Source organism: Manis pentadactyla, chromosome 18 (genome assembly GCF_030020395.1).
Source record: "Manis pentadactyla isolate mManPen7 chromosome 18, mManPen7.hap1, whole genome shotgun sequence".
Classification (NCBI taxonomy): domain Eukaryota; kingdom Metazoa; phylum Chordata; class Mammalia; order Pholidota; family Manidae; genus Manis; species Manis pentadactyla.
Window position 1 is genome coordinate 8,804,365 of NC_080036.1, and position 15,056 is coordinate 8,819,420.

The 15,056-nt window shown below is 44.2% G+C and overlaps 1 protein-coding gene across 5 annotated transcripts in view; it reads left to right on the forward strand.

Moving 5' to 3' along the window:
• The window catches only part of HERC2 (HECT and RLD domain containing E3 ubiquitin protein ligase 2), a 278,650-nt gene that overhangs the window by 230,300 nt on the left and 33,294 nt on the right, over positions 1-15,056 (forward strand). For all 5 annotated transcript variants that reach the window (XM_036876980.2, XM_036876984.2, XM_036876983.2 and 2 more), the window contains 9 exons: positions 3,301-3,454; positions 8,709-8,816; positions 9,607-9,738; positions 10,155-10,313; positions 10,397-10,515; positions 11,142-11,267; positions 11,705-11,860; positions 12,276-12,391; positions 12,468-12,666. In XM_036876980.2, coding sequence (XP_036732875.2) covers positions 3,301-3,454; positions 8,709-8,816; positions 9,607-9,738; positions 10,155-10,313; positions 10,397-10,515; positions 11,142-11,267; positions 11,705-11,860; positions 12,276-12,391; positions 12,468-12,666 — 1,269 coding nt within the window. The remainder of the gene's footprint in view (positions 1-3,300; positions 3,455-8,708; positions 8,817-9,606; positions 9,739-10,154; positions 10,314-10,396; positions 10,516-11,141; positions 11,268-11,704; positions 11,861-12,275; positions 12,392-12,467; positions 12,667-15,056) is intronic.

The window sequence follows — 15,056 nt, forward strand, 5'->3', positions numbered from 1 at the left end:
CCTCAGAACTGCCTTTTTACCACACATATCATCAGTCTGAGCTCATTTGCACTGAGTGCTCTGCAGCCGTAGACCCTGCAGGATATCTATCAACAAAATATATTCAGGGATGGGAGAAATATGCACAATATACTCCTTTGTGGATAGATGCCCCATTATTCCCAACAGGAGGTCCTAGGAAAGTGATCAGGGTGGCCATAAATCAGAGCACTTAGCTCCTGTGTGCACCAGAGCCAGGACATGTCGCACGCTCACTGGGGACCAATTAACTGATATTTCAACATGTGGCCTCTAGTTCCCATCTGGCCCCCATAGTGAGTGCCTTGACCCTCCCCTCAGTCAGACTGTACCACCAGTCGTCCAAGTGGGGTTGGATCACTGTCCAGCAGGAAGCCCTGCAGACACACTGGCCAGAGATTTTGCCTCCGGCTGCCGCTTTATGGTCCTTGCCTTAGCCACCTGCCAAAACTGCTGCTCCAGCTTCAGTTGTTGCCACAGCTCCAGTAAGACTTTGACTTCCCATCCAGTGTCTGTTTATCTGCTCCTGCCTTTATCGGATCCACCCACATCTGGGTCCTCATGACCTTTACAGGGTCTTTTACACCCTTCGTCTCAGGAGCTGACTGCACTCCCTTCCACGCCCATATCACTTCAGCCTCTCCCAAATCTGCAGTACGGTCAACCTCAATTTATAGTATGCCCTAAGTGAGGGGCACAAGTGACCACTAAGGGCCCAGAGAGGAACAGGGGAGCCATCTCAATCATGGTACCTTTCATCTCTGAGGTGACCAGCTTCTCAGCTGGGTTATAAATGGCATTTTTCACACCCAACTCCTGTAACACTTGTTGGAGCTCAGCTTACATCCGCCATCTAGTGGGGAAAGATGGTAAATCACCCTGATTGGGCCACGCAGTATCAATTGGGGCCATCGCCTCATTGAGGAGGAAGTGGTTCCCTGGGGTCTGGTATGCATTTTCTAATCGCTAAGCATGGCAGGGTAAGTGGTCAGGGAAGCCAGCTTTTCCATTTCTAATGTGGACACAATAATCCCATCCACCCCTGCATCCCAAAGGCACAGAAGCCAGGCTGCCATGGACTCTTGAGGGTTTCTGCTAAAACTGGGAGCCCAAATCCACCAGCTCTGCCTGAGCATCGGGGTGGAACATGGAGTGCTCCATGACCTGGGGAGGAGGTTGCAACTCTCCCTGAGGAACTGGCATTTGTTCTATCTTTATTTTCTTAACTGGGCAGGATTTCAGTCAAGGAGGGGTTGATGCATTTGGTACCTTCTCTACCTCCTTGTCCTCATCTGACATATCTTCCAAAATTTCTGGAGCTGACTGCCCCACTACACCCTTCACTGCCCCCACAACACCTCTCTGTCTGCATTCTTGTATTGCTGCTTCTTGTGCTACCATTACATCCTTTATCCCCTCCACAGCACCTTGCAGTAGCACCATCTCAGTCATGAACAAGTTTTTTACGTCCTTCACAGCAACTTGCAGCTTGTGTTCTCATACTTCTCGCAAGAATAAGTCCTCCTTTATGGCCTTTCTTAACACCGTGAGAAAGAGCCAACCCAGGCTCCCACTGCCTCGCGGGCACTGTTTGTTTAAGGATTTCCCTATTTTGCAGTGGGCCTCCTCTACTGCCTCAGGCGTCACCTCCCACACACACACCCCAGTCCTGGGGAGGGGCCCACTCCTCTAGGAGGCAAGCCACCTGGGACCATATGCCCATTGGAGGATACCTGGGTGCCTCTCCATCCATAGGGGTAGCCCACTGAAGTACCCCTCCCGTGAGGGTAGCTTTTCTATTTTTTGGTCTGTAGCAAATCCTGCCACCTGCACCAAATGTCTTGCCTGAGGGTTTCAGCCCCAGGCAAGTTCCCTGTGGATTTGATGAGATTGAAAAATGACAACAGAATGTTGGGGGTAAAAGAGGGCTCATACCAAGCTTTATTCTCATGGTGGTAGGTCAAGCACTAGAATCCCATCTACCCCAGGCCCTGCCCTCGCCTCCAGCCTCTGCTCCCCTCTCTCCTGCTTCCTTACTGTCTTCTCTAGGCTCTGCTCCTAACACTGAGGAACCTCTTTTTACAGCAATACCAGTAGTAATGACTTATTGCCAATGGTATACAAGCATGTGTCTACATAATAGGCTAGGTGTTGTATCATTGCACATATACAGTGGGCGAGATTAGTATCAGGTGAGAATCCTGGCCACGGAACTTCCGTTTACACACACAGACACACACACACACACACACACACCCCTTGTGAGAACTTGTAGGTCTCTTGGGGGCCTGATAGACTTTGTAGAGGAAGGTTCCAAAGCCTGGAAGACCATTGGGCTGTACAGTAGGAGTCTGAGTACTCCCAACATCTGTATATCATGATTGCACACTAGGCTCATGGGGAGATAGACACAAAGTTGGTATTGTCTCCAAGCTGTTGTGGCTAGTGGCATGGTCTACTCCTATGTCCTACCCTGACCTAATAACTTTGGATTTTTAACAAAAGAGAGACATTTGAATTTATTATGATAATGTCTTGATGACTGAAATATTAGTTCGTCAGTAAAACTGTTTACTAAGCTACTCTGTTATTAAATATGAGGAAAAACAGAAAAATAATCATTTATTCCTGAAAAGTACAGGATAGAGAGTAGTTTTATTTTTATTCTAAATTAAAATTTGGAGGTTAACATATTACTACTATGATAATGTACAATGTCATTTGTTTTTAAAAGTAACAGAGTTTATAATCACGAGTATTGATGGCTTAAATGTTGTGACTCACTAAAATTTTAAAATGAAATAAGGACATTCTGGGTTGTTGAGAGAATGTGGCATGAGGCCGACTCTGACGTCCTATGCCAAGAGAAACCCCCAGCACATGCATGTTTGTGGCCCCAGGTTTCTGATGCTCTGCTGCTGCTTGGCCTGAGTGGCTTGATTGCTCCTCGACTCCGGCTCTGTTGTGCTTGAGGTATAGACTTTCCTCACTAGGAAGAAATCTTGTCTTGTTGTAAAAACAAACTTGTGATCACAGGCATTTGGTGTCATCATCTGGCACAGATTACATGTTTTATGTGAGTCAGGTGCCTCCCTGCCACTTGTATGTAGACCGTCTCCAAGCTTCGTGGCATCTCTGTGAGTTCTGTGCTGTCTTGATTTTATCGGCAAGGCCACAGCCTTGTCTTGAATTAGACTGCTCACATTCCCAAGTCCTCCGCTCTGCCTCCCTGCAGAAGGATCTGGATGGCCTCCTGATTTGTACCCCTGCTTCTTCCCCAAGGTGGCGGATATGTTGCTGGAGCTCTGTGTCACCGAGTTGGAGGACGTAGCCATGGACTCGCAGAGTGGCCGCCTGTCCTCTCAGCCTGTGGTGTTGGAGAGTAGCCATCCCTACACAGATGACACGTCATCCAGCGGCACAGTGAAGATACCAGGTGCACTGGGCTGCCGGGCCGGGGAGGGTCTCTGCCTGTAGAACAGCTTCATTTCTGAAACTGCATTGGTGGAAGCAGCCATTGCCATTTTATAGCAAAGAAGCTACAGAATTGCTTTAGAATTATTGTCCCTTGCCTTTTTTCAAAAACTTTTTTTTTTTGCAAACTTATACAACATAGAATCACACAGCATAAATTTTACCTTAATGATCCTCTTCTTAAGTCTCTTTATAATTAATAATGTCCATCTTTTAAGTTTCTTTTAACCTGTAGTTTCTTCCTTAATTTTCTTTATTGTTTTTTCAATGATTTACTTGCTGAGGGACCTGGGCCTTTTATCTTTTGGGCTTCCCAGCGGCCTGCATTGCACACTCCTGCTGCACGTCAGCGTATTCCTCAGTGCTTTCTGCAAATTTGCCGATTCAGAGGCCCAGCGAGTTCAGCCCCTTTAGCAAGACCATTGGTGGTGGTTATGCAGCAGCTGGAAGTATCTGGTGTCTGCTTGTGTCTCATTTTGTGTTATCAGCAGCTACCAATGCTCAGAGCCTCAGGCTGTTGATGCATTGGGGGTTGCGTGATGGTGCTATTCTAATTGTTTTACTTCTTTCTTACTCATTATCTAGAATACTTTATAAAGAGACATTTCCCCTCATCCCATAGGTAGGTTCCCAGGGGTGCTGTTTGCATCTGAAAGAATAAAAGTCTTGATTCTTTTCTTCTCTTTCCATTTTCGAAAGAATTGGTGGTTCTCTGTTTTTCTTTGAAGTGACCAGTTCGGTTTTTTATTCTTTTATATAATTGTGAACACATGGATTTAAAGGTATAGGATGGGCCCTAATGTGTTGTGATTGTTATCCTACTGCAGCTCAAATTATCCCAGATGTAGGCGTGAGGAGCCTCTTCAGTTTGGCTCTGGAAGTGTCTCTGGAGATCCGTTGTTAACTCCGTACAGTTGGATAGGACATGATGCTTAGGATTGTTGCACAGTTTATGCCCTCCACGTGAACTCTGCCCTGGTGTCCTGGAGATGGCATTTCAGATCATCGGGTTATCATTGTGGCTAGACCTTTTCAGTGGACAGATGGAGGATGAATGTGTGGACAGTCAGACAGACAGACTGTCTTCTGAGCTTATATTGATGTGTGATATTTTCTACCTAACTGCTCTGGTTACATCTGTGTTTTTCTTCCATACTAAATCCTGGATCTAAGATGGGGGGATAATAGAATTAGAATATCATAATTATTTATTTGCTTTATCCCATGTTATGTACACAGCTGACTCAGAATACATTTCAAATACCAGCAAACATAAATATAGTTAATGAAAAGAAGTTAAAAAAAATTCTTTTTGCTTATGCTCTCTTTATTCTCCCAACCTTATTAAAATGATTATTCTGTGTTTCCCAGAGTGTAATAGTCATCACCTACCACACTTCTTCCTGTTAGTCTCCACTTGGCGTTAGGTTTGCTCTGTTGAATGCTTACTTGGTCCTTCGTCTCCCTCCTCAATGTGGTTGTCCGATGCTCACTCCACGCCCTTCCTCAGCAAGCTCCAAGGACGGCAGCCCTGGGACGGGCTTGTGACACACTTGAAAGTTAGTTTTTTTGGGTAGTAAATCTTGGCCTCATGATCCTTCCCCTGTGAAAGTGTGGTAATGATAATTGTAACCTGTTTTCTTCCCTTGTAAGTCGTGCTTTTTTCAGTAATTTTACCTAGAATATGTTTTTATATTGGTTGTTGTGGGTGATAGTCTCTAATTAGGGCTATGCCCTTTTAAAATGTATTTTCAGGACTTCTTCAGAACCGTGTTTTTCTCTTTGCTTTAGTTCTTTTTCATGGCACTGCCATGTGCCTTTAGGGTTCATATCGGCTGTTCCTCTCAAATTCTTTTCTATCCTTTTTCTTCCTTTTCTCCTGTTTGTCTTAAAGTACTATCTGTTGTGCTTATGTGCTCCTGTGCTCTTTCTGGTTAAGTCTTCGTTTCTGAATTGTTTTTTGTTCCACTTCTACTCCTAACTTTAGTGTCCTTAGAATTGACTCCCACACACATGCAGAAAAATTCTCTTAAGACCAGTCAGGACACACTGGTCCTCTGCTTGTATAACCCACCAATACACCCCTAATACCTCAAAATAAGACCTGAACCCCTGACTGTGGCCTGCACAGCTTCATGTGAGTGGCAGGCCCCTCTCCAGCATCATTCCTGCCTCCTCCCTGCCTGTCTCCTGGCCCCTCGACAGCATCATCTTGCTAGTAGCCCTTGTGTACATTCCGGACTCAAGCCATTTGTCTCATTTCATACTTGCTATCTGCCTGAAATCCTCTCCACCTAGGCAGTTACAGATTTCTGATCATCTTTCCCTTGCTCAGAGAATCATTTACTAACCACCATATACAAAACAACCTCCTTTCACACATTTCCTTCTTCATAGTAATTATACCCTGTGACATTTAGTGGATGCCATCTGTTTGTCTTACACTGGGGATGGGCTAGAATCAGTGTTGTTCACATGGTGAGAGTGGAAGTCCCTGCCTGTTTCTAGGGTGACTCCCTCTAGCCTCTCAGCAGTAAGTATGTTACCTATAGGGTTCAGAGGTACCTGCTTTGGCTGAAGAAGTTTCTTTCTGTTCCTAGTTTGTAGGGGAATTTTTATCATGAATGGTTGTTGGATTTTGTCAGATGCCTTTTCTGTGTCTGTTGTCCTTTACTCTGTTAATACAGCTTACTGCATGAATCAATTTTGGGTATTTAACTTTGTATTCCTGGAGAAATCACAATTGTTCACAATATATTATCTTTATTATGTATTGCTGGATTTGGATTGCTAATACTTTACAAATGATTTTTGCATCTATTTTTATGAATAGTCTTTGTAGCTTTCCTTTCTTTGTGTTTCAATTATTTTTTTTATCTATGTAGCTTCCCTTTATTGTGATATCTTTGTCTGGTTTTGGTATGAGGGTAGTACTGGCCTCAGACTGAGTTGCAAAATGTCCTCTATTCTCTGAAAGGGTTTATGTAGTTGGTAGAATTCTTTAAATAGTTGGTAGAATTCACCAGTCCAGTGAAGCCATCTGGATCTGGAACTTTTTGGTGGAAAAGTTGATCTTGTCAAATGCTTCTTTTTTTTTACTCTTTTTTGGCAAATGTGTCTCTTTCGTATTTGTTAATCTAAGTTGTTTGATGTTTTGGTATAAAGTTGCTCATAACCCTCAAAACCATTTAAATTTCTGTAGGGTTTGTTGTTTCTCATGAAAAAACACACCCTTGTGTATCTCCTTTATGCTCAGTACTTTACAACAGTCCTTCACCTCTGACACCACACATCAGGCACTTCTCTGATGCCAGCTGGGTGTCTTACAGTTTAACCCAGTCCTGACACTGTATATGTGAACATTAACGTTTACTTTTAACCTTAAAAGTAAAACAGCCAGTTTTACCAGCAAAATGGGTTTTTTCAGGTCTAGCAGAGGAATTGCAACTTGGGATAAGCAAGTTATGGCAAAACCATAGACAAGTCCTGATATGAACAAAGGAGAGGAGGAATGCTCTATTATAGAGGAAAGGGCAGAGTTGGGAGGGCTGAAAGTCCATTGGAGGAAAGTGGGAGTCCCACGTGCTGTGTCTTCTCATTGGCTGAGTTGTGACAGCCTCTCATTGGCCGGGAGGTTGTTGGGGGAAACAGAAACTCTTCCCTTGCCCTACTCAGTGGTAAAGTAGACTTCTCCTGGGTTTGCAAAGGGCTGCAAGGAGTGATAGGGCACAAGAACTCCCTCTTCTGGCCTGTGGACTCCATTTTAAGTGAGATTTCCTGAATTTGTTTCACACTTACCTTTACCAACTCAAAAGGGCTCCTTATAAATAACAAACGACATTTCTATCAGGAAATTTCTAGGGTTTCGGGAGCTCTGTGTCAGGGATGGGGGACAAAGACCAAATACATTTCTTATTATACCACAGTAGTGATGTCCCTTCTTTCTTTCCTGGTTTTGATAATTTGTGTCTTCCGTTCCTCCCACCCATAAGTCATGAATATGGCTCACCCTTTTTGATGATTTTGCATGTCTCATAATTTTTTATTGAGAATGGGACATTGTGAATATATCATCCAGATTGTGATTTTTAAAAAGAGATCTGTAACTATTGCTGGGTTTCTTTGGTTGTTCTATGTGTTTGTCTTGTAACATGCCTGGAATTACTCTCTGAAATATGTCTCTCCCACAGCACATAGCACTGATGGCCTGGCTTCACTCTTTTATTCTCATTTTTGTTTTCTAGCCTGACTTCTAGGGTTTGCTCCATATCTGTTTGGCTTAGTGCTCAAGCTGTTGGTTTCCTTTTGTGCTAGTGGATTGGGTGGGTGGGGTGGGAATGGAATTCAGTGTTTTGAAATTTTCCTGTGTGCATGCTCCTCAACTTATCCAGGCTCCATGGCACCCTCATCTAGCCCTTTTCTGCTCTCTGATTTCCACAATTGCCCTGCTAAATTTTGGCTCTCTCAGGTCTGATACTCACCCAGCAACCATGTCCTCAGCCCAGTAGAGATGCAGGCTTTCCCATCTGTCCTTTTACTGGCAGTGCCCTGGCATGTATTTGCTGTCCCCTGCTCCACACCAGTCAGCTTTCCCTGGCAGAATGGTGGGCGAGAAGATCACAGGCTGTCACTGTCCCAACCCCAGCTTGGCTGTTTTTTCATGAATAAGTACTTTGCAATTTGTTGTTTGCTTTTAATTGATTAGCAGAGCCCTAGAATCATCACTTTGTTCAATTTTGTGTGATAGTATAAGTTGCTTTTGGGGGAGAAGATTCTCCAGCCTTTTCCCTTCACCATAATCCAGTCCTGCACTTCATTGTTTTGTAAGCTAATTTGCCCCGTAGAAGACTCTAGATCTAATGGTAAATACCTGATGGGTTTAATTTTATATGGCATTTTAAATGTGGGGGCAGGATAGTGAAGCTTGGCCTGGCGATTAGGGTTGCTACATAAAAATTTGTCCAGAAGTAAGAGCACAAAATGAACTGGCCAAGTGAAAGTGTCTTCTTGTCCTTATCCATGCAGGTGATCTCCTGTGGGAGGGGTTGCTAGTCTTAAGCTCTTGTTTTTGAGGTCAGTTCTCCCTGACTTTCCGCTTTTCATTAGCTGTTAAGCATCATTTTAGCCTCTGTCCCTGCGTGGTGTGTTGTGGCTTCTGGCCTTGTCTGTGGTTTCGGTTGGGCACGGCCACTTACTGGTGCTCCCTTGTCTCCCAGGTGCAGAAGGACTCAGGGTGGAGTTTGACAGGCAGTGCTCTACAGAGAGGCGGCACGACCCTCTCACAGTCATGGACGGTGTCAACAGGATCGTCTCCGTGCGGTCAGGTGTGAGGGGGGCTAAGGAGGGCTCGTCTGCTGGCCTTCGTAGAACAGAACTGTTAACATTACCCAACAGAGTACTACTGCTTCATTCTTAGGTGGGACTTGAGAAAGGGACAGTTAGCCGTTTTGCTGCAAAATGCAGTAGGTTTTATTTGCCTCTTTCCAGTACTTTCAATAAGATAATTATCCGAGTGGCGGGGGCACCTGCAGGCCATTCCTACGCCGCGGCCCTATGGACCGTCTAAGTAGAAACCTGGTTTGTGGCACATCTCAGACCCAACTCTGGTAGCCAGGCCCTGGGCTCTGGCTGGGCTGCCCCACTCTCCCTTGAGGGCCTTCCATGCTGAACTGCCCCATGTCCCAGGGCGCCCTGTGTTCTTGGGCCTTTGCATAATTGCAGCCTCGGAGAAAGCAGGGTTCTTTCGCCTGTTACCTGGGTAACTGACATTCTGTCAGACCTTCCCCAGGAAACCTCCTGTAGGCCTGAGCTGGGTTTGTGAGCTGGCTGGCTCTGGGGGTCTCTTACCACATTATAGGTGGGTGTGGGTGTTTCCATCAGGGCAGTGTCTGCCTGCCCTCTTTCCCTAGGACTCGGTACAGTGTGTGTGTAGATGGACAGTATGTTTAAGATGTGATATACCAATTATGCTATGAAGTCAAATTTGGGAGAACTTGGGTTGGAGGGAGCTAGCTGTTCTTCAGACATGGTATGAATGACTTTGCTTTGTATCTAAAGCAGTTTGTGTTGATTTGTTGGGTGAACTTAACCCCAGGGTGTGCTTTTCTTCGCCAGGCCGAGAGTGGTCTGATTGGTCCAGTGAGCTCCGCATCCCAGGGGATGAGTTGAAGTGGAAGTTCATCAGCGATGGGTCTGTGAATGGGTGGGGCTGGCGCTTCACAGTCTATCCCATCATGCCAGCTGCAGGTAAGGGGGCAGCTTACAGCGTCCAAGGCGTGACCCGAGCAAGGTGGACACATAGCCTTTTCATTCAGCACTTGTGGTCTGCCTTCTGTTGTGTTGTGTGGCCAGCACTGCCCACGGCCTGCTGCAGTGTGGATCAGAACTGCAGAGAGCTGCTTCACCTGTCCAGCTATTAGGGTGTTAGCCCTGGGAAGGGAGCTAGTGCCGGTTGCAGTTCTTACGCTGTTTGATTTTCAGCTAAAACGTCAACTTACAGAGTGTAGTTATGTGACAGAGGCAGTGGTAGTACCGTAGGAACCCCTCTAGGCGTGGCATCCCAGTGGGCAGGGCCCAGTCCTTATTGGTGGATTTGTGTGAGTCTCTGTGGAGTAGCCCTCACCTTGTCCAGCATGGGGGTGTTTATGGTTCGTATCTTACAGGCCCTAAAGACCTCCTTTCTGATCGCTGTGTCCTCTCCTGTCCATCCATGGACTTGGTGACATGTCTGTTAGACTTCCGGCTCAACCTCACCTCAAACAGAAGCATTGTCCCCCGCCTTGCGGCATCCCTGGCGGCATGTGCACAGCTGAGTGCCTTAGGTAATAGTACCTTCGTCGTCATGGCTGTGGTACTTGATGGGAAAATGGTCAAGTGCCTGACATTTTCTGTCTGCTCGTTTCAGCTGCCAGTCACAGAATGTGGGCCCTTCAAAGATTGAGGAAGTTGCTTACAACTGAATTTGGGCAATCAATCAACATCAACAGGCTACTTGGAGATAGTGATGGGGAAACAAGAACTTTGGTATGAAACAGTACATTGCAGCTTCTAGATGTTTGAACCTTTGGGAATAAAATGTTGAAATAATAATTTAAACTTCTCAGTCACTGAGAGGAGTTGGGAAATTCCACATAAGACTAAGGCCACCACACTTTGTCACTTCCACACTCTTTATGTTGCTACAGTTACTGAGTGCATGCTGGACTTTGATTCTACAAACAGTGCTGAGTCCGTAGCTATGAGCATAAGATTGTGTCTGTTGGTCTTTACAGTATGCCTGATTCACCACTTCGTTTGTTTTGCTGGACAAGGCAGTTAACTGCTAAAGAACTCTTGATCCTAATCTTGAACTTCTAACTTTTGATCCTTAGGAGATGGGTTTGTAGGACAGAAAGGGACTAATTCCCCGGGAGTAGCTATCCTGAAATAAAGGTGAAGCCCTTTGAGCTGAATTTTCAAGCTCCCCTTTTTAATTTTATTATTCATTATGTGCTTTAAGGATTTTTCTATTTGAAAATACCATACACTTTTTTTTTAGGGAGAATAATGCCAATATAGTAAAACATTTGACTCAGAAACACCAAACAAAACACTCAACACCCCCACATTTTGGATTCATGGAATAGGTTACAATTGTATTGTGTTTTTAGAGCTTTACAGGCAGTGCTCTTGCTGCTTTGGTGAAAGGCCTTCCAGAAGCTCTGCAGAGGCAGTTTGAATACGAGGACCCTATTGTGAGAGGTGGCAAGCAGCTGCTCCATAGCCCATTCTTTAAGGTAATGCTTGACTTGTTCTAAAGCGATGGGAGAAAACAGAAGCTGTCCTGTGCGGTGCGTTGCATGTCAGGCCTCCTTGAGGACAGGTGTAGGTACTACTGAAGCTGAATATGAAAGATGAACAGAAACAACTGTGGGACTGAAGCCCTCTGTATTAGTGTCAGTGTGCTTTGACATGCAGCAAGTGTGACAGCGGGTGTTGGATCTGAGGTCCTAGGTGTTAGGTGGGTCACTGGGGCTGGGTAGTACTAACCCACATCATGGATGATGGTAAAACACTTGCTAGGCACATGGCAACAAACCTGGAACAAGGAGCTCCTGAATGAGGCCCTGCAGAAGCCCTGTGATGGCAGCGGTCTTTGGCATGTAGTGTTTGTGATGGGAAATGTCAACTGCATTTGTGAACATCCTTGTGTATTAACTTTCGGTGGCTGCAGGTCCTCGTAGCTCTTGCTTGTGACCTAGAACTAGACGCGCTCCCTTGCTGTGCTGAGACGCACAAATGGGCCTGGTTCCGAAGGTTCTGCGTGGCCTCCCGTGTTGCTGTGGCCCTGGACAAGAGAATGCCATTGCCCCGTCTGTTTCTTGATGAGGTATTGATGCTGTCTTGGAATTACTTTTGGAGAGGCAATTACTTTTAGAGTGTGAAAGGATACCAGTATTAGGAGTCACAGTGACAATTTTCTTGCCAAGGAGTCAATAAAGAAAAAAGCACATAGGTGAAAATGAATGAACTGACATCAAATTTCAGTTAAAGTTTATTTTTAGTAAACTGAACATATGTTTATTTTTAGTAAACTGAACATATAATGATACTGCTTGGGCATTTTTAAGTATCTTAGTCTCATTATAGTCATATTGGTTTTGCTTACTAACCAAAAGTCACAATGTTGATGTTGGCATTCCCTCATATTCCCAAATGGGGTTCTTCTTGTCTTCTTACCATAATACTATTTTATTCTTGAGAGATGAGTGAGTGATTTATAATCTCATAATAATTTCATCTAGGTGGCTAAGAAAATTCGGGAATTAATGGCAGACAGCGAGAACATGGACGTTCTCCACGAGAGCCATGACATCTTCAAGAGAGAGCAAGATGAGCAGCTTGTGCAGTGGATGAACAGGTTATTATATCAGAACAAGTGGTGTGTGCCAGAGAGGTGCTTCATGTGCCAACTGTCTGCTTTATGTTTGTTGTAGGCGTCCGGATGACTGGACTCTTTCTGCGGGTGGCAGTGGAACAATTTATGGATGGGGACATAATCATAGGGGACAGCTTGGGGGCATCGAAGGTGCTAAAGTTAAAGTTCCCACCCCATGTGAAGCCCTTGCAACACTCAGACCTGTGCAGTTAATTGGAGGAGAACAGACTCTGTTTGCAGTGACTGCTGATGGGAAGGTGAGCGTGCATTTTCTGTGTCAGGTTGACATTAAATCTGTAAACTGCTATGGCTGGAGGGCCTTGTGGGTGCATAGTATGTATAAGGATTCTGTTCTGAAGCATCATCTCAAGATTAATAGTCCTAACAGTTATCATTCTGAAATGTTTCTGAATGACCTTTAGTGTGTTTTATACCTTTACAGTGTTTTATTTTGAAGTATAGCATACATATAAAAATGTATTTCTAACTGTTTGCACATCAGTAATCTGTTAGATGTATTCCTTTTTTGTCTGTTATTATAGCACTTTTAAAAAATAATTGCTGCTGTTGTGTTGGAATAGTTGATGTTTGTACATTGCCTTTGTGTGGTAATCTTAAATCTTCTCTTTTTTTTGCACACTTCAAGACTTTTTTACTCTTCTTTGTGGAGAGCCATAATCTGTAAATGAATGTGGTTCCTTCCGTCCAGTTTAACTCTTTTATTTTTTGCCTTCTGCATGGGAGAAAGGGCGCTCATTGTGCTGGGTGGGGGATGCCGTGTAACAGTGAGCAGGGGTGATGGCGGGCGGGCATGTTCCTGTTTTGATCCAGGCTGCAAAGGGAACACTGTGACTGAACACTTCACATACTTACCGTGATGTTTTGGTAGATGCCCTTTATCAGACTAAGGAAATTCCCTTCTATTTCTGTTCACAAATAGATAACTGAGTTTTGTCAAACACTGTTTCTGCATTTAAAAAACTATTCTTATGGATGTGTTTTCCTTGACTGCATTAATGTAGTGAATTGGATTAATTGCTTTTGTTATGTTAAACAAGCTCACATTCTTTGGAGAAACCCAGCTGGGCCAAGTTGTTTTACATTTTTTAAAATTCATTTTGTTATCATTAATCTACAATTACATGAAGAACATTATGTTTACTAGACTCCCCCCTTCACCGAGTCCCCCCCACAAACCCCATTATAGTCACTGTCCATCTGCATAGTAAGATGCTGTAGAATCACTACTTGTCTTCTCTGTGTTGCACAGCCCTCCCCGTGCCCCCCACCCCCCCACATTATACATGCTAATCATAAGGCCCCTTTCTTCCCCGCCCTTATCCCTCCCTTCCCACCCATGCTCCCCAGTCCCTTTCCCTTTGGTAACTGTTAGTCCATTCTTGGGTTCTGTGATTCTGCTGCTGTTTTGTTCCTTCAGTTTTTCTTTGCTCTTATATTCCACATATGAGTGAAATCATTTGGTACTTGTCTCTCTCTGCCTGGCTTATTTCACTGAGCATAATACCCTCTAGCTCCAACCATATTGTTGCAAATGGGAGGATGTTTTCTTCTTATGACTGAACAATATTCCATTGTGTGTATGTACCACATCTTCTTGATCCATTCATCTACTGATGGACACTTAGGTTGCTTCCATTTCTTGGCTATTGTAAGTAGTGCTGCGATAAACATAGGGGTGCATCTATCTTTTTCAAACTGGGTGACTGCATTCTTAGGGTAAATTCCAAAAAGTGGAATTCCTGGGTCAAATGGTATTTCCATTTTGAACTTTTTGAGGAACCTCCATATTGCTTTCCACAATGGTTGAACTAATTTACATTCCCACCAGCAATGTAGGAGGGTTCCCCTTTCTCCACAACCTTGCCAACATTTGTTGTTCTTTATCTTTTGGATGGTGGTGATCCTTACTGGTGTGAGGTGATATCTCATTGTGGTTTTAATTTGCATTTCTCTGATGACAAGCGATGTGGAGCATCTTTTCATGTGTCTGTTGGCTATCTGAATTTCTTCTTTGGAGAACTGTCTGTTCAGCTCCTCTGCCCATTTCTTAATTGTATTATTTGCTTTTTCTTTGTTGAGGTGCATGAGCTCTTTATATATTTTGGATGTCAACCCCTTATCGGATATGTCATTTATGAATATATTCTCCCATACTGTAGGGTACCTTTTTCTTCTATTGATGGTGTCCTTTGCGGTACAGAAGCTTTTCAGCTTAATATAGTCCCACTTGTTTATTTTTGCTTTTGTTTCCCTTGCCCGGGGAGATGTGTTCATGAAGTCGCTCATGTTTATGTCCAAGAGATTTTTGCCTATTTTTTTTTCTAAGAGTTTTATGGTTTCATGACTTACATTCAGGTCTTTGATCCATTTCGAATTTACTTTTGTGTATGGGGTTAGATAGTGATCCAGTTTTATTCTCTTACATGTAGCTGTGCAGTTTTACCAGCACCATCTGTTGAAGACACTGTCATTTCCCCATTGTATGTCTATGGCTCCTTTATCTTATATTAATTGACCATATATGTTTGGGTTAATGTCTGGAGTCCCTATTCTGTTCCACTGGTCTGTGGCTCTGTTGTTGTGCCAGTACCAAATTGTCTTGATTACTGTAGCTTTGTACTAGAGC